Genomic DNA, 25,021 nt, shown 5'->3' on the forward strand with positions numbered 1-25,021 from the left:
AGAAGAATCTGCAATTGGTACCTCTGCTACTATGCAACTCAGGAATGCCCAGGATGGCTGCTGATGCACTTGAGAGGCAATTGGCAGCAGACTGCAGCGCCTATGTGAGCATCTGAAAGGATACACCACCCGAAATCCAATAAACGAACTATGACAGCAAGCCCAGCTGGAAGGACTTTGAGAATAGAGCTCATGGTACAGTGGAAGGCAAATGGATCCACCACCAGCAAAGTGAGCTGCATCCTCTAAAAGCTCACATGCATAGATGGTCGTGTGTTGTAAAAGCGCATAGGTGTTGAGGGGTGTTAAAGGCTGAAAGACAGTCTGTCAAATAATACAAAGGGATACACCAATCTTAGAGATCAATTACATCCTTCAAAAGCATTCTCTCAAATTCCTGCTTAAGCGACTAGGCAATTCTCAAGAGAGGGTGATGCATATTCAAATTTTGAAAACTCAGATCTTAATCCAATTATCCTAGTGTTGAAACTTGTGAGGCCCATTCATGTGATGCCCCCTCTTATTTCTGAGCTTGAAGGCATTGTACAACCCACCTCATTGGCGCCCCACCTAAAAATGGAGTTCAAAAAGTGGTCTTAAGTGTCTCTCTAATAATGAAAAAGAGAAGTCCAATATGAGGAGTCTAAAAATGATAAGACCCTACTTTTAGTTTGGTCCAAAAAGGCTTAACCAAGAATAGCAAAGTGTTTCAAGGTTTACTTAGAATTAGCCTTAGACTATTTAGATTTATCTAGATTTAGATTTTTATTTATTTTTTTGTAACTTGTAAAAGCATTATGTGACCCCTTGGCTTATATATAGAAGCCTTGTTTCTTTGTTTAAGCATTAAGAAATCAAATTTGAACTTAAATCTCTCTCTCTCTCTCAAAGCCCAGTCCCTCTTTCACCTTGGTGTGTTGTTTTTTCATGGATCCAACTCACTAGCTCTGGCGTGCTTATTCTTAGTAGGTCTGCTCACTGTAGTAAACCAAAACTGCAACCAAGGCCCACCTCAATCAGATCCCTATTTGAATCAGCCTCTCTAACATACCTCACTGAGTCAGCTTAAGCTAGTAAGTCATCTGAGCCCATTTTCTTAAACCTAGTTTAGAACATGCTAAACCCATTTTAGCCAAACCTGAATCCTAACGAACCTTAAAAAGTTGACATTCTTCTAGAATTCACCAAGCCCTAACCGTAAGGTGTTTGAGCTTGAAAATTGAACCCAGCATACTTTAGGGTGTCTGGTATCTACCTTTTGAATTTCACGATTTATTGAGCTCTTTGTACAAAGATATCAATTTTACACGTCAAGCATGTTTGTTACAAAACCCAGCTTGTTCACTGGTAAAAATCATCCCTCTCAAAATAGTATTTCCTGCACTTTAAAATTGGTTCATACTTTGTCCAAAGTGTTCAAATAAATCCCTCAAAGTTTGAGATTTTCCTATAATGCCATTTAAGCCTGTTAGAAAACCGCACCCTGTCTACCCAAGTTTACTTTTGACCTAATTATTGACCTAACTACCCTAACCAAAAATTTGAACAAGCCCAAACGCACATTAACGAAGTTCTACCACCTTCCAAAAACCGCCTTCCACTTGAGCAATCTGAGGCAGGCTATGCCTTATACATCAAGTGGTTTAACCATTCCTAATTTTCTTCTAGTCTGCATGTAGTGACGAGTTATACCCTTATTTCTTGACGGCTTACATGTATAACTTTCTCATTTTGGTTGCCCATCGACAATGCATTTTTCCAAAAACACATTTAAGCCAAAATTCCTCCAATATTTGGATCTGAATACATAAATGGTTTTGGAGCTTAAGAGATGTGTCTGTTGCAACTCAGAAGGGATGGATATCCAACGTCAGTGGAACTATAAATTTGACCTGAATGTTTTCATTGCTGTATAGATGCATCTTGCAGCTGCTTCTATGATTAAATAAAAACAAAAAACGAACAATAATACAAAAAATGGACGATTACTTGGATCAGTACAAAATAGACTGACATAACATCCTCTTTTCTTAAGCATCCTTGGATTTGGATAGACATGTTAGCACAAAAATGCAAGCTGCCTTCTACTCTCATCCCTGGACCATTCCTAAAACCCTTACTGACCATGGTGTTTCAACAGCAGGGCCACCTCAATCAACCAAGAATATCCATCATACAAGGATACCTTTCTGTTGCATAATGACCCCATTGCATGGCATACGATAGATTTGTCACGAGAAGATCAACAAAGCAAGTCCCCATTGCCAACGAGAAAGGGATCCTCAATTATATACATATCAAGGTATCAGCCACCAGTATGAAACTGTTTTTTGATTTATTCGCTGTAGTATACAGGGGACGATCCAGAGCCTTCATCATCTTCATCCATATTATCATCACCATCATCCCCATCCCCATCCCCATCCCCATCCCCTGCACCACCACTGCTATCATCATCATCATCATCATCATCCCCATCTTCACCACCACCACCACCAATGTCATCATCATCATCATCATCACCATCCCCTGCATCGCCACAGCCATCATCATCATCAGCATCCTCATCTTCAGCATCCTCATCTTCCTCTTCACTGAGCATCCCACCTTCGCTTCTCCCACTGTAGACACCATTGTAATTATTCTCCGGATCATCAAACTCATCTTCAGATGCTTGCTCATTGTCATCAGATTCAGATACGTCTGATGCACTATTTCCATTGTCCCCATTCAAGCGTGCAGAAGCTGCTTCTTCCACATCCCACATCTCCCTGGCCACTGAACTTCTCGACGACTCCTTTCTGCTGCTACCACGTCTAACACCAACCTCACCAATGAAAGGAAGCAATGTGATGCCCTTTCTATCCTTCACTTTCCTTGACAGCTGCTTCCCACGTAATGTGCGTGTACCCCGACCACGTCCTCTTCCACGAGTCCGACCCTTCCGTCCACGCCCTTGCACCAACCTTGAAGAATGCCCAGCATTTGCCTTAGAAATCTCCAGTCTAGAACCACCACTCACTCTTCCTCCCCTACCAGTCCGACCACGACCCCTTCCCCGCCCACGACCACCTCGTCCACGCATATAGGTCCGTCCATTCCCTACAACCAATTTGTCCTCTTGCTGATATTCAGTTTCATCTGCCACATCCACAGGCTCAAAATCTTGGACACTTCTAACAACAGTGAACCTTGAAGGCATTTTCTGCAAAAGATGGTAAAACAATTATCACAGGAAAGGCTTCAAAAAGCATAACATAATTATTCCAGCATCATAAATAAAACAAAATTGATGGGGAGCAAACTTTTCAGGATTCAGAAAATCGCATGATACAGAAAGGACTTCCATCAACAAAACTCAGGTTGTTATTAATCCAAGTTAACATCAATCAGTCGGGATTGCAACCCATGTATTGGAAATGCTGTCGTAGGAGTAAAATTCAATGTCTTGACATTTTTTGTCATCTATATCATGTCAAATTTAATGGAGATAAGCTGTCAATTATTTTAATGAACTCTGAAAAAGGTAGCTGCGCATTTTTGCAGACATCAAAATTTTAGGTGCCATCTGAAATTTTACATTAAATGGAATTGATATAATAGATAAACACAAAGCACTTCAACATTAACAAACGCATTTTCAAAGCAGTACTCTGGGTGATGCATGACCACACTCGAACCAGTGAATCAACAAGCAGGTGATGCATGCTTTTATGTGTGCATGTATCATGGCATATATTATATCATGTATAAATATATGATTGCAGAATGCACGATGCACTTCGAAAATCAGTTGTTTTCTCCTGTCTAGTAATAGTAAGTCAGCACTCACAACAAAGTCTTTGGTTTCCTTGTCTCTCTGAGATGCTAGCCCTTGATGCAGCATGTAAGAAATGGAGGCATCGAACTCCAAAAGCCTGAGCACAACAGCAGCTGTCGTTTGTGGTATCCATGGAAGCACAGGAGCAGATCCTGGGATAAATGAACCATCAGCATCATACCAATGTCCATTGGAACCTATCAATTCTTTGGCTGTTTCAAAAGTCTGAGATAAGTAATCCCGTTTAACAGCAGCCTCCAACATTGTAAGGATCTGAGAAAAGTAAAAACAACACATACAACTTAGTTTTCTAGCTCACCATTAATGAGATCCAATTCAAAACTGTTTGGACGTGCACATCTTCACAAAAAATCTACCTTGAACAAGATAATATGCATCATCGATGCATATTTCACATGATGACATGGTTGAACTTACATCAATCATATAAACTACATGAATGTAATAACATACACAATAAACCATGTGATGTTTCATAATCGTACATTTATATGTATGGAATGAAAAATACATATAAACTAAATTAAGAAAATAGATGTAGATGCATCAAATATTCAAAAGTAACTGGTTATGTGAAGGACAAGCAACATGTTTCATACAAGAACAAGCCAAAAGAAAGGGTATGATTTTGTCAAAGGTGAATAACAATATCCACATGCATAAACAAACCCAACACCCCTCTCCCCCCACCCCTCCCCTCGGCAAAAAAAAGAGTTGAGTATGCAGCAGCAAACAAGCCAAACATTGAGAAAAGACTATCAAGAGTAGGTAAAAAAACTAGTAGCACCAATGTATGTTATATGCCACCTATTATTACACAATCGCCCCATTACAAAAAAACTTGTGTTGAAATACCAAAAATCTAGAATTTTCATCCATATTTTAACCTGCCATTTCCATATTGTTATCAATTGTAATGAATGTCAAGAAAGAAAATTGCGAGTTGAAGAAGTGAGAATGCCACTAACCACCGAATAGAAATGGAATTAGCACCAGTCTTGGATTTCATTTGGAAGAACAGGATAAAATAGAGACACAAGCAACACAAGTTATGTAAGCAATAAAAATTATTAACCATATCTTTCTGAACAGCAATTGATTCGCAAAGATCAAAGCAAACTCAATCGGACTTTATTTATTTTCGCTTTAAAGGCCAGGCAACAGCGAATCAAATATCAACCTTTTCACCATAAGTTTCTGCGTTAATGGACCTTCTGACCAAAATCCATGTTTGTGGTCAACGTTTGAGTCAATACTGACTCTTGATTCATAAGCTACCAGCAGAAAATAAACTGAATGCATTTTTCATATTAATTTGTTCTTACTAATGTCAAAGACGACAAAAAGGTGTTCCAAATATTATAAAGCTAGGAAGCATAAGGCATTCAAAACCTGAAGAAGGTCCTCTGAGGAGGATGAAGTACGCAATTTTCCACACCATGATTTCCGATAGACTTCTGTCCAGAAAGTCTTGAGTGCTTCCGATGGGAGTGAGACCTGAATTCCAAAAATGAGATCTGCATCAAGACTCTGCCCTTTACCCAACTAAAATGGCAGTAAGAGTGAAAAGTTGAATTTAATGCTCTTATACTTGTGTGAGAGAGAGAGAGATCAGGCATTATCACTCACCTCAATCATTGCTAACAATGCCCTTAGTAGCCGAACTCGCATGGGGAGTGAAGAATTTGATCCATGAAATTTCCAATTAGGGTCCATCTTTTTCTTCTCTTCACAGTCATTGACATGTTGAGTAAATGAAGCATCAGATTTATGAGAGCTCTCAAAAGTTTCATGACAACAACGGCAATGCTTGTCTTTGGAGAAATATAGATCGTAGCACACTTCACAAGTAGAAAGAAGTTCAGAGCATCTTTTCTTTCCATACTTTAAGGCACATAAACTCGAAGGGTGAAAGCACTCCATCCACAACCATCTCTGGAAGTCATGGTATCTCTTTAAAGCATCAACTTTCTCAATGTTATTCCACCCTAGATCAATCTTAAATGATTTTGAGTACTCCACGGAGTCAGGACTATGACCACAAACAGTACTTGAAGGGCTACCAATTTCAACATTATTAGCATAAGAGGAAGCTGCTTCACCATCATCAGTGTTGGAAGCAAGTCTGTTTAGGTCAGTAGAGGCTAAGCAAGACATATTCTTTTTTATAGCCTCTTTGAATGACCTCTCTATTTTCTGCAACATAGAATGAAGATGGGCTTCTCTTATTCCGCGAACATCTAAAGCTGACAAAAGCACATCAAAAGCCTGCAAGAAGGAACACAGATGAGGAGAAAGAATTTAAGGACAAGACAGATTCATACTCAAAAGCCCAGAAGAAATTTAGCAGCATCTAAATACAAATACAAGCAATCAGGGAAAAAAAACATATCAATAGATGAAACCTACAAAAATGTAAGAAATACAGAAGCTTGGAAACTTTTAACCATTTGTTATTTTCTACCTTGTTTTTACAGTCCAAACATAAATCTAGTTATGAGAGATCTCAATGAGGGACACATAAACAACAACAACAACAACAACTACGCCTTCATCCCAAAACAATTGGGGTCGGCGATATGAACCAACAAAGAAAATCATTCTGGGTCTTCCACATGAATCCTTCTCCTCCATTCATTTCTATCCAATGCCATGTCCTCGGTGAGGTTCAAAGCATTCATATCCTTTCCTATCACCTCCATCCATGTCTTCCTAGGCCTACCCCGACCTCTTTTAACTAATATATTTTCCCATATGCATAAAAAAACAAACTCGCATAAAATTCATCATGAAGTGACCAGTAAGATGCAATAAATTATGAATTACGAACATAGGAGATAAAAAAACATTCACATGACAAAATACCTCACCACGAACATGAAAACGATCTTCAGCAGGAGTTTCCCAACAGAATGATTAGAAAAATATAACCATTAATAATCAAGGCTGTGGGTTACGTCAGACACTCAGAAACACTTAGCACAAGTATCTCGTGTCAACGTGACATGACAGTACACATCACAGGACACCAAAACAAATGGACATAGTCAATCTTGTGTTGGAAACAGTCAACACTGTGTCCTCAGCTTCATCTTTTTCTTATGAAATCAGTCCTTTATAAAATGATTTTACCGTTTTATAATTTGTCAAAGAAAACATGCATTTGAATTTTTAACTTGGATATATTATTTTATTAATCATAATGGCTTAGAATTGTTATACATGGATTTCCACTTGCAAGAGATGGTATGCATACTTTATCGCTCTAGATTAAGAAAACAATGTGCGTATGATGCACGGTCATGCCCTTGTGTTCTACTTCTATGTGTCCACGTCTATATAACACCAACTTGCCAGCTCAATTATCTAGACTCACATAATGCATACCTCCTCTGTATCAATCAGCCTCCAGCAGCCATCTTTAGACTCAAAAAAGATTCTTCCTCGTCCAGGATCATTCCCCGAAAAGGTAACAAACTGCCAATACCTATTACGCCTACGATCTTGACCAAGAGGCAAAGATCTATAGACATACAACTCTTCTGCCCGCTGCCCAATGTATGTTTTCAGCTGGGATCGTGACTTCTCAGCTGCAAATGCAGATTGCTGCAAAGGTGAAATTTCTGGGCCCATAGAGGATTCTTGCATTGGCAAGTTTCTTTCAATTAAATCATTACTGGGATAATTATTTGCATCTTCTGAATCAAGGATCTGCTCTTGCTTGCCCTGTGGGAATAACGGTGGATCATTCACCTTGTTATCAACCCCAATTAAAGGGCTTTGCCCATCTTCTATCGTGGCACTATTTGGCATTCCCTCAGCTTTAACAATTGTAAAAGATGAGACCTGAAACTTCGATATGTTCTCCTCTTTCATGCGCCTTTTATCCAATTGTGCCTCAGCCCACATTTGCCTTTTCAGAGCATTTGCTGCTTCGAGGCGTTCCTACAAAATGCTTTCATTCAGTAAACAGCATCTAAGTGAAAGCAGTCAATAACTGTATCTGATTTACATTTAGAAAAGGTTACCTCAAGCACAACACGGATTGAATTGCCTTCTATTGCTACACTAATCAATGCAACAAGGGCATTAAGCCTCTCCTCCACACTAAGATCTGAATATTCTCCTTCCATTAGGCCTTGAACCCATGGTTCACCAACACTACTTTCATCAATCTCAATGTCCTCATGATCACCACTAGTTTCCACAAGACTGTTTGTATCATTATCATTACTCTGATAGTAGTCACCAGAATGCTCCACGCCTTTTATGCATTCCAAAGGAGATGAATTATTCTTATCCATGTTCCTTGCTGCTCCAAGCTTTTCCTCATCATTAGGAAACACACCATCCCTTACTTTTCCAGAGGAAGTTGATTGAACAACTTTACCAACATTTGAAGAGAAGACTGGCTTACTTGAATTACCCAGATTGACTGGCTCATCAACTTCAGGATCATCTGGGCCATCACATTCAAAATCCTCATCTCGTTCAACTTCATTATCTTCTGCATCCTTCTCAGCTTCTTCTGAATCAGAGAGACCATTTTGAAATATTTGTATTTTCTCCCTGGCTGCTTGTAGTATTGCTTCTGCATCAGCAGGATCTTTTCTAAATGGTGGTCGTACACAATATGTAGAAGGAGCAGTTCTTTCGAAAAGATTAGCATCTCTTGATAGTGCTGCAGCAATAGATGCCTCTGGTGTCTTACTGGTTGTAAGGTCCCGAAGGCCAGATTTCTGCAGACAGAAGACATCAGTAACAATCCATGTCAGGTAACAAAAATGACTTGCTTCCTCAAACGACAAAAAGAGAAGACAGTACCTGAATTTTATCAGCAGCTTCTAAAATTGTAAGCCCTCGACTTCCTTCAAGTGAGAGAACATGAAATGCTGCATATTTAACTGTTCCAGGTGTCAACCGATGTCTGGACCTCCGTAAATATGAGAAGCCTTTTTCGTGCATCACAGCAACAGCACTTTCAGCAGCTGCCCCACTTCTTAAAGTAGAAACTACATCTATACCATCATTTCCCTGCATCCATTGCAGAAATATGCAATCTTTAAAACAATTAAAAAACTCAAACGATGTGAATGTGAGCTTGATCACACATTGTATTGTGAGAATATGACTGTACATATGCTTCATTAGGGAATACAGGCATAATATCATGAAAAGTTAGCACTTTGTTTGAATTAGAACTTATTTGCAATAAACCATAGTTGGTATCTTTTAATTTACTAATGAATCTAAAAAGGGTATCCCTCACAATTGAAGGAAACTTTGGGCTCACAACTACCAAGATGCTCACTTTTTTCCTTGTTCTTATTATTGGCTTTGATATTGTAATCAGGACAAAACTGAACCACTGGCAGCCCATAAACAAAAACTAGAATGAAATACAGGACCACCATTAAACAGAGGCATCATAGGTTAGTTAAACACATTATCATGCATGAAGCATAAAACCGTTATATGGAGAGAAATAAAGCACTCTAGAACAATTTTGTGAAAAGCTACAGCACACATGAAACAAGGCATGGTCCTCGAGGAGCTGAAGTGTAAGCTTCGTGAACAAATAACCAAAATGCTTAAAAAAAATAATACAGAAAAACCACAAAAAACTTTGATGCATGCAAAACAACAATCACAACTTTTAACTTTAAAATATGAATCAATCTTCAATTAGCAATTCACAATTTGATAACTATAAACATATAAAATGAAGTATATGACATTATAATAAACCATTAACAGCCACCAAATAATCAAATATAATTGTGTGAATGTTTATCACAAGTTGCCTCCATGGATGTTCATTCAAGGAGTTGAAATGGTTTTCTGGTTAAGAATGATGTGACGTGACTAAGGCATTAAAGTATGCCACTCTAAGGTTAAATACAAAGAGTAAGGAGATGCAACAGTAACTGCATTGACATTAATACCAAAAACATCTAAGCTATGTCACAGGGATTCGGCCAGACAGGTGCCGCACCTGCGTCGACGCGACGCGGGTGCGGTCAACGCACCCAGGGTCATTTTGGTCCATTTTTGGATTTTTTTTTTAATTTGCCCTATGAAATGGGCTGCGGCACCCGTGCCGGGGGGAACCCCCGGACCCCCTTCTATATATATATATATATATATATATATATATATATATATATATATATATATATATATATATATATATATATATATTTTGCCGCACCCGCACCCATGTGACATAGCATCTAAGTTAAATGCCTTGATGGTACAAGTACCTCATTCTGTGATCATAGTATACACATGAATGACTGGGGCTGAGCTCAGGCTAGCTATCCACTGTTTCAGACCTGGTTTATGCATGTCCACCAGGTCCTTCTAGGTCCAACCCAATGCCTGTCATGCTAATGCTGAATCATTCAATAAACAGCCCAAACTTGAAACTATGCAAGAAATCTAGACTTGCCTGGAATGCAACTGAGTGGTGGATGGGCCAAAAAGCATTAGTCAAGACTCAAAAGTGCTAGGTGGTGCCTAGATGTTGCCCTCCCCCCTCAGAGGTGCTAGTTGTGGCCTATGTGAGTGCTTAGGCATCACCTACTGACCCAAAAAAATATTTATTTAAAATAAAATATAAAGTTCATAAAAAATAAGATAAAATACAAAATATGCAGCTCCACAGTGATTATAACGTTTTAAACATCACAAAGAAAAAATATAAAATACAAAGCTAAGTGCCCCACTTCAAGCCTGTGCACTAAGCTTGCTCCGCCTAGGTGCCTACATGATCACCTGGGCATAACTTTAACTACTAAGCGAATAGACTCTAGTTGAGTGGGAGAATGGCGTATAATGGATCCACGTCAGTAGATCACCCAAAACCTTGATCCAAGTGACTCCCACTTGCATTTTTCCTAATTGCTACGCAGGTTACCTAGACAAAAAATGAATCCAACACGCAAGTTCTAAAAGAGAGAAAAAAAGAAAAAGGTTATAGCCAACAGATCTTGTTTGAGACAATTTTGTCATTATGATTCATATTATGGTTGTATTCGTAATGTATCAAATGTATGTTATGATACAAGAATTTAATGGTTCTGAACCTATACAATACAGTTTCAGGGGTATATTCTGGTTGTGTTGTATTTGTTGTAAATACTGAAAATCCCTGAGTTGTGATTTATTATTTATTTTATTTTGTGTTAAAGTCCGGTCACTTTTGATTAGACCCCTTAAGTGTAAGGGGCCGTTTTCAATTCCAAAACACACCCTAGTGCATTTGAGAGAGTATGAGTGTGGGATTTGAGAGTTTCAAAAAGGGAAGATTTTGGTTTTTTTTATTTGTTTTTGTATTTTGAATTTTAGAGAACAATTTTGTGCCTGATGGGCTTCATTTCTGACTATTGAGGCAAAGGTGAGCTTTACTATTTTCAACATTTTTTTGAAGTCTTTGAGGTTAAAAACCCCTCTTTTTCCTAGGGTTTTAAGTTTTAATGGCCTCCAATGATTAGTGAAGACTACAACTTTATTCTTTTAATCTACATTTAACAATGATGGGAGGAAGAGGCTGAATAAACATGAATGACCAAGTGTGGAAATATCATTCAGTAACTGATTATGGCAAATTTCTGAAGTGTCAGCTTTGTCAACCCAAGATTCCCATTAGCTAGGTGGGCTCAATAATTTCAAATGCTAAGAGGTGGCTACTATCCACAACCATGCATCTCTCCCTATACTTTGGATCATGTTCATTCTAAAATAGTTAGTAGTTTCTGAGAAAGAAGTGCACAAGATGCATAGCCACTACCAGAAGCATAACTTGCACAGCAACTGCCGGAAGTCTTCTCGGATTCTAATTCCCGAACTGGAGATCTTGTATCAAACAATTATTAGATGAAAACAAAATTTTACGATCCACAATTTGGGAAACGAATAAGAGGTTTAAATTTAATTTTAGTATTACTCTAATATTTGGTAAAAAAAAAGGTTTGATGTTTTTGCAAAGACCCAAAACCTTTGATTTTTAAAGAAGTTTCATCGATGGTTAAAACATAAGAATCATTTGAGTTAGTATGACATTTGGATAGTGTGGACTCATTTAGGGGCATATGAAAAGAAGCACCGGAATCAAGAATCAATGATTGTGATTTACAACCACAGGATCCAAAAATCACAGGGCATTGCAAACATGTAGAGTTAGAATTGGATAACTATAATCTTAAAAGTTTAAAATAGGCAAATTTTTGTCATAAATTGTGATCTTTCAAGTCAATCTTAGATCAAAGCTTGAACTTTGAATAGTAAGACTGTGTTTTAGACTTTTTAGATATTATAATTGTGTTTGTTGACTCTATTTTGTGTATTTACTACATTTAGTTTCATTCATAATCACTATTATATGATTTTTAATTTTTTAGGATTATATTACGCAATTATATGATACATTACAATATAATATTTTTCTTTACAATTACCATATGAGTTACGATATGCATTTTACAACCTCGATTCCAATCACACCAGCATACTTGAAGAACCAAGCTTACCGAGTGATTGTTTCAAGCATCAGCTACTATCACCATGAAGATGGCATGTATAGGATCTAGTTTATCACTTAGCAAAACAGACAACTGCCATATGGCTATATGGATAGGGCAGCATGATTAGATTTACCTTGTTCTACAACTGCATGGCATACTATTCATTATAAAGATCTTAATAAAAACTACACAAGTTCTTCATTTACAACGGTTGCACTTGCATGCACATAAGATGGTCCCATGGCTGGATACACAACAGAACCATCCATGTTGCCATAATTGGGTTGTGTATGCTACAGGACCTGACAACCAGGTGTAGATATGGAGTCCCAAATAAATAATATCAAATCAACTATAATATATATATATACACACACACACACACTCCCTTTCACACATTTTTGTAAGTGAGAAAACATGGGAAAGACTCTTAGTTACCAAATTTTATGAAAATAAAATCAAAGTTAGGTTTTATATGTTTCAACGATTTAGGCACTCTATGGTCAATTTCAAAAACTTATTTTGATCTTGACAAATAAAAATTTCGGGGCTATTCAAAGGATTTAAAGCTCAAAATAGGATTGTGAGAATTAAAGACAAATTTAAATTATTTTTAATATATTTTGGGCTTTTTTAAATTCACTATAAGAGTAAATTCAGTGTTATTAGTATTGTATCGTACAATATAATACGATATATCAGTGTTGGTGGGAGAACCGATACGATTTAAGTAGCAATCATATTTGGTACAATTATCGTATTGATACGATATGTATCGTACGATACACCTGGCATTGTATGAGTTGAGCTTTTCTTTTACTTTTCTAGTGCTGTAAAAGTGACGACCGGACACTTATAGAGGCCATTTGTTAACCCCCATCCATGTTTTTTATGCTCTCCCTCCTCAAACCTCTTTCTAAGCCTACACACCATATTTTGAGATCAAATCCACCCTAAAAATTGAGGGTTTTACTAGATCCGAGCCCTAGAAGTGTGGATTGCCTCAAATCTCACCCATTTCCTTCCTACCCAACCCTTTTTTGGATTCTAACCCTCAAAACCGAACCTCAAAGCCCCTCTTTTACCTTAAAACCTCACATCTTCATCCTACACACTCGTTTTTTGGCTTCTAACCATCAAAACCGAGTCACAATGGTGTGATTTACCCTAAATCCACTCATTTACATCCTACACACATTTTTTCAACTTCTAATCTTTAAAATCGAGCCCTAGGAGTTTAATTTGTGTGACATTGAAGTTTGAAAAGGGTTTCAAGCATCAACACCAAGGGTAAGTTCATTTCTTTTGATGTTTTAATTTATTTCTTTTTTTTGCATTTAGCATTTTTTTAGTTCTATATGTGTTGTTGATTTTAGTTTTTTTCTTTTTCTCATCTTAAATCACCTATTTTGTATTATTAAATATCAAAATGGTGCCATAAAGGTCAATGGACGGTGGAGGTTGTGGATCAAATGATCTAGCATAAAAATATTGTAAACCAATGGATTTAGGGATACCTTTGAAAGGGATAATAAGGTGTAACTTTTGTGGTTTTGTAATGCATGGTGGATTGTATATATTTAAATGTCACACCGTAGGGCATCGCAACTCCACCATACAGTTATATACTCATCATATTCCCTTTGATGTTCGTGTTGATTTTCTTATGAGTCTCATAGAAGATAATAAACAAAAAGCACGAGTACATACAACATTCACTGAAAAAATATTGCTAGAAGTTGTTCCTGATTCAAAAAATGAAGATGAACCATCAACATCTCAAGCTAGGGAATGCTCACGCTGCAACAAACGAAGAAAATCATTCAGTTGATATATATATATATATATATATATATATATATATATTGAATCTTTAGTTTGTAACCGTGTATGACCTTTCTTGGTCTTGTCTGTTATGTAAAGTTGTAAACCTTTTGACTTTGGTATGCAGTGATATTTTATTTTAAGTTTTTATTATTTGCATTTGTGATAAATTGATAATTAGATTTAGAAATGGTTGGACGTGATAACCCAGTGTGACAGTATTGTGAGATTGTTGATGATTTTGGGCGGCGTAATGTGTTGAGATGCATATTCTGCCATGCATCGATTAATGGAGGTGCACATGCATGAAACAACACATTGTTCAAGAACATGGTGCTTCAATGGGACCATGCATGCAACCTCCAGATGATGCATGTGCTATAATATCTGCTAATCTTGGTAAGATATATAGAAGGCAAGAAGTAAGATTACAATAATTGGCATGTGGGCAGGGCCTTCATGCATTGGCACAATGCAATGCAAAATTTGATTTGGATGAAGAACAACATGAGGAATAAGCCCCACAAGCGCTAACTGCCCCACAAGGAGATGCTATTTCTAATAATGAACGAGGAATGTTTGACAATGAAGATGATTGATGAGTCTTGTTGTAATGAATTATGCAGTTGTAGTAAACTTTTGAGTCTTTTTACTTTTTTAGTCATGTAGTCAACTATGTAGTCGTAGTGAACTTTTATGTTATTGACTTTCTGAGTTTATGTAGCGAACTTTTTGAGCATTTTGACTTTTATAGCCATGTAGCAAACTATGTTTTTATGTTCTATCAAGTATCATTATCATCAATGTTATCGACTTTATCTAATGAATTACTGAGCTCTATTTCATGTGATTACATGCTTTTAATTCTTGTACTCAATCTATTTTATTCATTTTTTATTGTGTTATACGTTTTACATTTTTTTTAGATTTTTCCTAATTTTTTGTCATTTAAAAAAAATGGGCTAATTTAGCCCTTTTTCATGCTTTTTTCTAGTATCTTACAATACAATACTCCCATATAGCAGGCTCATGCGATACGGGTTCCAATACACTAATTACATCATTGGGTAAATCTACTATTAAACACAAGGTATTTTGAATATTACCTTTGAAAATTTATGAAAACTACACAAACTATTAAGACTGTATATGTATATACAGGTCCAGATCTAACCCATACCCTTGTATCTTCACATGATAGATTATCTCTGGAATATCAGGTCTGGACTGAAGAATCACAGACCCGATCCAATCTATGTATTTTATATTTGCATCAAGGGATAGGGCATAATGCTATTCATTTGAGAATCGTTCTACCTGCTGCAACCTTCTCCCTTCTCCCCCTTCAGCACTGACAAAGAGGAATCTGACATACACAGGTGCGTGATTTCTTTCATGGTATCAGAGCAGGTCGAAGTCTAACGACCAGGTCGAGTTTCTCCTCCTTGATCTCTTATTCTAAATCAGATTCCATCCTTTTCATTCCTTAAAAAAAATTGATTTGATCATATTGGGACATTTTCCTTTCAGTTATTCTTTCTTCTCTCAACGCCAATCTGAATCTGATCATGCCTGATCAGATTTGTCATCCTCTTTTCTTTCCCCTAAACAAATTTTTTTCTCTATATCGATTCAAGACGCGTTAGCCTGATTTTCCCCTTTCTTCCAGAAGTGGCAAATCAAATCTGATCATATCAGATCAAATTTGATTCTTTTGAATCCCGATCACCACCCAATCTCTTCCCTAATGTCGGATCTGATCATTCAGATCAGATCTTATCGTCTGAAAGCAGATTGAATTTAATTTGATTGCGTCAAATCGAGTTTTTCCTTCTTCTAACATCAAAACTGAATTTGATCATATCATATCAGATCAGTTTCTTTTCCCTTCTACTCTCGTTTTACATCTGATTTTTTGTTTAAATCGAAAATTGTTCTTTTCTTGCATATATTGTTGAATCACGATTTTTTCTAAGTCAAAGCATATAACTCAAAGCACGAGTTGATTTTTTTTTCGAATATCTTGTCCACACACGCCACAACAAAATATTGTGACGAAAAGAAAACACCGACACATCGTAGAAAGTGCATTGAGCATGATACATGGTCTTCATGTCCCTTTAAGCTTGTGGACGGAAGCTTTTCATTCTGTCGTGTACATCATAAATTGACTGCCAATGAAATTGCTTGTGAATCAATCTCCTTATTTTACACTCTTTGGGACTCACCCTGATTATAATGAATTGTGAGTGTTTGGTTGTATATGTTATGTTCATATTGACAGTTCTCAACGTGTCAAGTTTCAGAACAAGGCAAGCAAGTGTAAGTTCGTTGGTTATGCTGATCAGTACAGAGGTTATCATTGCTACGATCCCACTACTAGTCGAATCAGAGTCTCACAGAATATTGTGTTTGATGACTCATACTGAGAGCCCGGGAAGGGTAGAAGAACACAGCGTGGATGATGAAGGTTATCAGTCGTGGCTTGCTGCTGAGATATTCGATCAAATGGCCACATATGATGCTTCCTCGTGACATTCCATATCGACTGAACAAAATAAAACTGATGTGTGTTCACAAAGGGAAGAATCATCAAATACCCAGGGCACTATGCCTACCGTTTCAGATCTTACCAACTTTCAAGGAGCGATCTATGTACGGCGAAATAAAGACAATGCTCAGCAAACCGATGTGCAACCTAGAAGACCTGAGAGGATTCGTCATCCTATTGAAAGATGGGTTAGTTATAACAACTTCTCTACAGACTTATAGTTGTTCATCTCCCAGATTGAAAAACGGATGAACCTATTAGTTTGTCATAAGCATCTATGTCACTCAAATGGGTTGAAGTCATGAATGAGGAAATGAAAGCCTTACATGAGTGTGGAACTTGGGAGATTGTTCTTAGACCATCAGACAAAAATGTTGTAGGGTCTAAATAGGTCTATAAAATAAAGTATAAACATGATGGATCCATTGAGCGTTACAAAGCAAGGTTGGTGGCAAAAGGTTTCACTCAAGAATATGGGCAAGATTACGATGAGACTTTTAGTCCTGTGGTCAAGATGAGAACTGTTCGATTAATTTTGTCTTTGTCGGTTCAGTATGGATAGACTCTTAGTCAGCTTGATGCAAAAAATGCATTCTTGCATGGTAGCCTGAAAGAAGAGGTGTATATAGAACAACCATCTGGTTATACAGAATACAGCCCCAGCACACATGTTTGCAAACTACGAAGAGCCATCTATGGGTTAAAGCAAGTTTCTCGTTCTTGGTTTGACAGTTTTTCCCTTGAAGTTCAGCGATACGGTTTCATTTGTTCTCACCTCGATCATTCATTGTTTATCTTCTGTGATTGTCAGGTACGTACCTTGATTCTTATATATGTGAATGACATTATTATTATTGGGAATTCAGATGAACACATAGAAGTCACCAAGGACTTATTGAGTCGCCAGTTTAAAATGAAAGATTTGAGAGTCTTGCGTTATTTTTTGGGAGTTGAAGTAGATAGACAGAATGGATCTCTTTCATTAACCCAACACAAATATACCTTGGATCTATTGGAAAAAGCAGGCATGATATTGTAAACCACTATCCACTCCTAGTGTATTAAATCACAAGCTCAGTTCTCAAGATGGGGAACCATATAAAGACTCCAGGCAATATCATAGTCTCGTTGGTATGCTTCAATACCTCACCTTCACCAGACCAGACATTGTGTATGCAGTGAACCAAGTGTCACAATTCATGCATGACCCACGAACAGAGCATATGAATGATGTTAAGAGAAATCTTCGATATTTAAAAGGAACTCTTGGAGATGGTCTAGCTTATAATTGGTCCAAGTTCAAAGGGAAGCAGCGTCGATTGGATGTTTACACAGATGCAGATTGGGCTGGAGATCCAGATGACAGGCGATCAGTTTCTGGATATTGTATTTTTCTTGACGGGAACTTGATAGCATGGAGTAGCAGGAAACAGCGTGCAGTTGCACGATCTAGTGTATCGGTCTATGGCGGATGCTACTGCAGAAGCTACATGGTTGAGACATCTTTTGACTGAGATCGGAGAATCTATTATGCCCACCAATCTCTTTTGTGAGAATCAGAATGCCATACAAATTGCCTTCAACCTCATTCATCACAGTCGTACCAAACATATAGAGATTGATCAACACTTTGTTCGGCAAAAGATCGAAGATAGAGAAGTTGAGCCAGCCTATGTTCCCACGGCTGATCAAGTGGCAGATTTGTTTACTAAGGGACTTACCAGAATCCACTTTTGGTTTTTGAAAAACAAGTTGTGCATGGTACAAAACCATGCACAACTTGAGAGACTATTAAAACTGTATAGGTATATATGGGTCCAAATCTAGACCTGTATCTTTGTATCCTCACATGATAGATTATCTCTGGAATATCAGGTCTGGACTGAAGAATCACAGACCTGATCCAATCTGTGTATTTTATATTTGCATCAAGGGATAGGGCACGATGCTATTCATTTGAGAATCGTGCTACCTGTTGCAGCCTTCTCCCCCTTCAGCACTGACAAAGAGGAATCTGACATACACAGGTGCGTGATTTCTTTCACAAACTACCCTAGAATGGATGTGGGATAAAGCCTAAGTCTAGCGTTGAACATATTTTCTAACAAATTTTCACAATATGCACACCAATTTTCTTAGGAGTATTTTAGGCATTTCACGCATTTTTATATGAAACTTTTCCTTGAAAAAAAAAAGATCAGTTTGAATTGGATCACTCAAATTGGATCCAAACCAAACCCAATTTGGACATGCATCAAGCTTAGATCAGATCCTAATCAAACTTTTTTCCCAAACATATCTCAAGAGAGAGATAAAAGGGAATTATGAATGAAATGATGATCAAATTAACAATCCTAACTCTAAATGGAGATGAACAAACTAGCTGCACCAAGTTTGCTAGAGACATATTTAAGACCTTAGTGAACTACATTTAAGTGTCTACACCAGGTACTAACTATCAAAGCAGGAATGTGTGTGTGTGTGTGTGGGGGGGGGGGGGGGGGGGAGGAAAGGATTCAAATTGGCGGTTAATGAACTTAAAAGAGAGAGAGAGGAATCTCATTATAGAACTTAAAAGAGAGAAGGGGCAAGGATAGACTCCACTCCCCATTTCTTTCACTTTCAAATTGTTAGAAAGGCATGCTAGCAGCAGTTCAGAAAATGTGAGTGTGAAGGCATAAACTTCAGCCTCCAAGCCCTCCAAAAGCTTATTGGTAGTAAACAACAGAACAAGCATAAAAAGGATATCAAATAGCACGAATACAAAGCAGCATGTTTACTAGGATATAGTATTGTCTCCTGATCACATAACAACTGCATAGATTGAACAACCATTTAATAAGGCAATCAAGCAAAACAAGTTGTTACCGTTTAGCAATGTCATTGCCAAAAGAATATGCAATAAGTTCATATGCACTTCTAAGTGAATATGATGGATGAAGTAGCATGCACAAAAAACATTATGTTTAGATACTTCAAAAGTACCTCATTGTCATCTCGAAAGCATGGTCTTTGAGTACTTTTCTTCCACCTTGGTCCAAATCCTGCTGATAAAGCAAATTGACGCAACACTTCAGGCCACGTCAAAGGATTCAAATGGCGCTGCCAGCTTCGTATGTCAAAACCCCAAGCATATGCCTGAATCCGTTTTACACATTCACCAAAGAAAAGTTTGACAAGATGAGTCTACCAATCTTTGTTTATCACCAAAAGATGAAAAAATAAAGCAGTGCATAGCATCTTACTCCTTCAACGATTTGTGGGTGACCACCCCCTGGGTTAGCAGCACTATTTTGATTGGCTCCTAGTCCAAGGGAGGGTGTCCTGGCCACATCTTCAATATCTTTTATGATGGATTTCAGGAGAGCAATGTGCACCTCCCCCAACAATCTTGGGTCCTGTTAAGACAGAGTGATTTAGTAGTTTGATTACATATATGGATATTTTAAAGCAGAAAACTGCAGGGGGGAACCCTAATATGCAGTAGCAGATGACCACAACTCACGTAATCATGGAAAGCTTGAACAAACTCATCAAGTGTAAACGGCCAAAGTTCAAGAACATCAACAAAGGTAATCAAGAACCTCCAAACCTGAAATGTACATGAGCCATGTCTTTAAAAATATGTAGATATACAGAAAATCATAGAAACTTCTTGTACACAACATACTGTATTAATAATGATAAAGCAAATCTAAACACAACCCAAACAAGTATACTCTATCGTTCTAAGCCTTGGGCATAAGAAAGGATTCTGCAATAAAATGATTTAATAAGCTATGAACTGAGAATCAGAAAGACATACCATGAGAAGATTTGCTATGTTCTCAGAACCAATCCAAGGCCGAAATCCGAAAGGTGCTTTCAACTGTACTGACTTGGGGGGGAATGGGCTTAATTTATCTGGAAACAGAAAAATACTCATGAAGATCAAATACATAAATTATGAAATTGTAAGAGCAAAGATACTTCTATATGTACAAAGATTGGCAGAAAATTATGCACAAAGAAGCCTAAGCATTAATGAATACAAAAAATCAGGACACAGCATGCAAATGAAGATTTCATGTGTATGCGTGCAACACATTTTTTTTTCATTCTGCAGACTCTGAATTGCTACCTTCCTTTCTTGAGCCCAAGAAGTAGCCAGTCATAGCATCATATTTTGACGTAAAAGAATACTGGCTACATAGTAAGGCATTTAGCATTGTGGTAATAGACATGAAAGTACAAAATTTCTCATGAAATGGATTGTCCCTCAGTGTAATCATCTGCAAACTACATCAATCCAGAATAAATCAATTAGAAACACTGGTCAGAAAAGAATGCATCAAAGCAAAGCTCACCCCAACAGAAACAATTTACAAATCATCCTTCAGACAGCTGCTAACTTTAGTTCCTTCTTTACATTGGTCACACAAATTAGCTCCATGTTGAGGGAAGACTGACAGCCATAAAAGGCTCTGAAGGGGATACAAAATGTGGAGGAGGCAGACAAAGTAATGCGCATGTCAAACTAAACCTGCATGAGGAACACCTCATGAAGGATCGCACTGAATAAACTTCCACTCACACAGAAAAAGGCACTACTTAAAGGTGCCTTAAGTTGATTGATTTTTTTAAAGACCACAGCAAGGGATTTCATAAAACCTGCCGCTAATGCAGTGAAAATCCACATGTACCAGTTGCCACTTATTCAATGAACCAACTGAATGCAGGATTGCGGATCCTATTGACCTTGTCTAAGATAATTTAAAGAGGAAAACAATGTATTCTTGCATGTGTTGATGAATCCCAGTAAGCCCGTTAGCATAGAGGGGCTTGACAATTGTGACCAAGAATGTTGTAGAAGATCTAGTTAGAATGGGAGAAATATAAAAAATTTATTATATCTGTTTCATGTTTAATATCTGGTCAAGATACCTTTGACAGCTTGCTAATTGAAGAAAAAAAGACCTCATAAATTAGATATGGGCTATGTAACCGGGACACGGCACTTAAGGTGTTGTACCCGTGTCGACACTGGTACTGGTACCTGGACACAGCAAATGCTGTGTCCTATATTATATTATATTATAATATATATTTTCAATATATAATATATATTTTAGATTTATAATATATATTTTCAGTATATATTTTAGACATAATATATTTATTTTACTATATATTTAGCCATGTCCCCATACCCACATTTTTTGAAATTGCCATGTCGTACCCGTACCCGCACATGTACCCGTACCCGTACCTGTACCCGTACCCGCACCCTCACCCGCACCCGTACCCGTACCCGTACCCGTACCCGTACTCGTACCCGTACCCGTACCCGTACCCGTACCCGTACCCGTACCCGTACCCGTACCCAGGTGACATAGGATATGGGAGTCATTTCTAGTCAACCATGTTTTAGAATTTTGTCAAAGCCTCTCTCTCTCTCTCTCTCCTTTTATCATCATCTCCAAATCACTAATGATCAAAAATCATCATCAACATCATATTAATCAAATACTTTGATAATGGACAACACGATTAATATCACATCATATGCAATTATTATCAAGAATCTCTGCATGATTATGATTATCAAAAACATCAACATCATCATCATTCTACTGTCATCACAAAAACCTTTTCTGTTTCATGACCATCACCACCACCATCATCATTGTGACCAGGTTCATGATGATAAGATAAACATCAGCATTTATCACTCTCACCAAGACCACTATCACCACACACATCATAACCAATAACCATCATCATCAACATGACCTACACTACATCACCACTATAATCATCATTATCATCAATATACCAGCCCCACTGTCAATATGATCCCTATCACCATATCACCACATCCTTGACATCATCATCAATATGTAAGCCACAGCCACCACCACCATCTCCCTCTCCAACACCCTGCCTCCTCCCCACAGATTTTTCAATTTCTTGTGTCCATCCAACCATAGGTGGGTCAAAAAAGGTAGGGAAAGTGCTTTTTAAATATTTTCCTACTTTTTGTTGAGCATCCACTGCAAGAAAAGAAAAAAAGAAACAAGGACAAAATACTCATATATGCATTTCCTCTCCCATCGATATCTGTGTCTGCGTATGAGACAGTTCAAGTTTGTTGGTAAAAAAATGCAAACTCCTCAAAACTATGTCACATGGGTGCATGTACGGGTGTGACACGGGTGCGGAGCAATTTCAAAAATTTTGGACACGGGGACACAGCTATATATATATATATATATATAAGATTGTAAATTTTAAAGCAATAAGTTGACCGGTCAAAGTTGACAAAATATATATATAACAATAATAACAATAAATATATATAACAATCATAAATAGACAAAAATAGACTCGGTCAAAGTTGACCAAGTCCAAAATGTGGACAGACTCGACCCCGGTGCATTGAACAAGTCTGACACTTCGTTGACTGTGTCTGCCCCGTGTCCGAAGCCACACCCGTGTCCGCACCTGTGTCGGGTACGGGCGACGCGGGTGCGTCGACCTTTTAGCCGAGTCCGTGTGACTTAGCTCAAAAATCATACTGTAAGTTTGTTGGTCTAAAAAATGTTAAAAATAAAATCCTCAAAAATCAAATGATTGAAACATACAGATTAACAAGTCAACGATATCATAAACAACCTCAACACTTAAAGGTACCCGATGTTTGGCTTCTTAGTTTCAAATGACTCATCATCGCCATTAAGTGCTCGATGAGCAAGCAACAAGCATATGTACATACATGTGTATGAGAAGGGGTAATGTTAACAATTTAGACATGATTTCATGAACTTAGAACAACTAGAAGCACTCTTTCTTTATAGGCTATGCACCCTTCTGTATAAATTTATGTTTACTGACTGTTGGATGATTAGAAGGATCAACAATATGTTTACATGTATATTATACAAAACCATTATTAAAAGAAGTTGTTTAGTTCAGCTCTACAATCTTAGTAAATAACAAGCATACATTTGAATCCGAACTTCCTATACCAGTTACCTTCATGTGCTAATTTAAACCATGAACCAGCAGGAACATAAGGCTGGGAAACAATTATGAATATTTCTGGTGTTTAAAACAGAAATTACCTACTCACTGAATATTTGAATATTCTTCACTTTCACAAGATGACAATACAACAACAACAACTACGCCTTCATCCCAAAACAATTGGGGTCGGCGATATGAATTTCACAAGATGACAATAATTTGAAAAAATCAGCTGAAATGAAGGAAATTTTATTCTACAATTCAGAAAAAAATCATCTGTGCAGTTCAAGGCATCTGATAAAATAAAATGCAAATATGAACATTAAGCAAGCACCAAACTACAGCATTCCATCTTATCTAACCGTGCATTTCAGTGCCAGAGAAAACATAAATAGGCCCCGAAACAGGCATATCACCATGTGACTTGGATCCATCAATTTGTGGGGGACTAATATATCTACTAGATATGGCAGTTGATAAATTGCTCTATCTTCCAAAAAGCAGAAGCAAGAAACAATATGAGATTTAGATGGTTCAGATAAATCTGACTGAAATATAGGGCTATAATTGAAGTACCTCTGAACAGCTCAAGATGCTGCAGTGTTTCAGAGTCCAGAGAAATAATAGAAGGAAACCCTTTGCTAGATGCAGCTAACTCCATAAGTTCTAAGCGCTCATCTTCAATAAGCTCCAAAGACTCACGAGCAATTTTGCGGGCTGTTGCCCTTTCATTGGCAGCTTTAATCCTTGCTGCCTCTTTTTCTCTGCGTTGCTCTTCTTTATGCCTCATTTTCTCAGCCTGCACTCAAGCCAACGAACTTTAGACTCAGATAAATGTTTACTAGAGCTTTACTACAGTGCCTGCTTACTCTAAGATTTTCCTTCTGCAAGAACTTCTCCCTTCTTTCAAGTTCACGTCTTTGTTCTCGCTGGAACCTCTCCTCTTCTCTTTGTCTTTCACGCACTAGTCTTTCTTCATCTTTTCTCCTTTCACGGTCTTGTCTCTCCATCTCCCTTCGCATTTGCTCCTCTCTCTAAAAAGGAGTGGTTCACAAACATCAGAATGGATCTATATTACACTAAAGAAAAAGGAAAATTTTAGCAACAAAATGCATACAACACCTTTCGCCTCAGAATGTCTTGCCTCTCAAGCTCCTTTCTGATTCGTTTTTCATGGGCTTCAACTTCCTTGGCTATTCTAGCTTCTTCGCTCTGCATAGAAGAATTTTTTTTAGGATAAAAAGATATCATACTTGAAATGATTTCACGAAAAAA

The 25,021-nt window shown here is 37.6% G+C and overlaps 1 protein-coding gene across 1 annotated transcript in view; it reads right to left on the reverse strand.

Annotated features, from left to right (window-relative positions):
• Positions 1-1,886: 1,886 nt before the first annotated feature.
• The window catches only part of LOC149814626 (homeobox-DDT domain protein RLT2-like), a 37,987-nt gene continuing 14,852 nt past the window's right edge, over positions 1,887-25,021 (reverse strand). The window contains exons 5-18 of the mRNA XM_089988331.1: positions 24,869-24,958; positions 24,616-24,780; positions 24,323-24,545; positions 20,547-20,644; positions 20,247-20,333; positions 19,987-20,139; positions 19,727-19,879; positions 8,666-8,875; positions 7,870-8,580; positions 7,229-7,786; positions 5,471-6,109; positions 5,234-5,338; positions 3,833-4,093; positions 1,887-3,205 (exon numbers count right to left, since the gene is read on the reverse strand). Of these exons, the coding sequence (XP_089844457.1) occupies positions 2,336-3,205; positions 3,833-4,093; positions 5,234-5,338; positions 5,471-6,109; positions 7,229-7,786; positions 7,870-8,580; positions 8,666-8,875; positions 19,727-19,879; positions 19,987-20,139; positions 20,247-20,333; positions 20,547-20,644; positions 24,323-24,545; positions 24,616-24,780; positions 24,869-24,958 (4,323 nt within the window). The 3' untranslated portion in view covers positions 1,887-2,335. The remainder of the gene's footprint in view (positions 3,206-3,832; positions 4,094-5,233; positions 5,339-5,470; positions 6,110-7,228; positions 7,787-7,869; positions 8,581-8,665; positions 8,876-19,726; positions 19,880-19,986; positions 20,140-20,246; positions 20,334-20,546; positions 20,645-24,322; positions 24,546-24,615; positions 24,781-24,868; positions 24,959-25,021) is intronic.

The sequence above is a fragment of the Nuphar pumila genome, chromosome 15 (assembly GCF_984573655.1).
Source record: "Nuphar pumila chromosome 15, dmNupPumi1.hap1.1, whole genome shotgun sequence".
NCBI classification, from domain to species: Eukaryota; Viridiplantae; Streptophyta; class Magnoliopsida; order Nymphaeales; family Nymphaeaceae; genus Nuphar; species Nuphar pumila.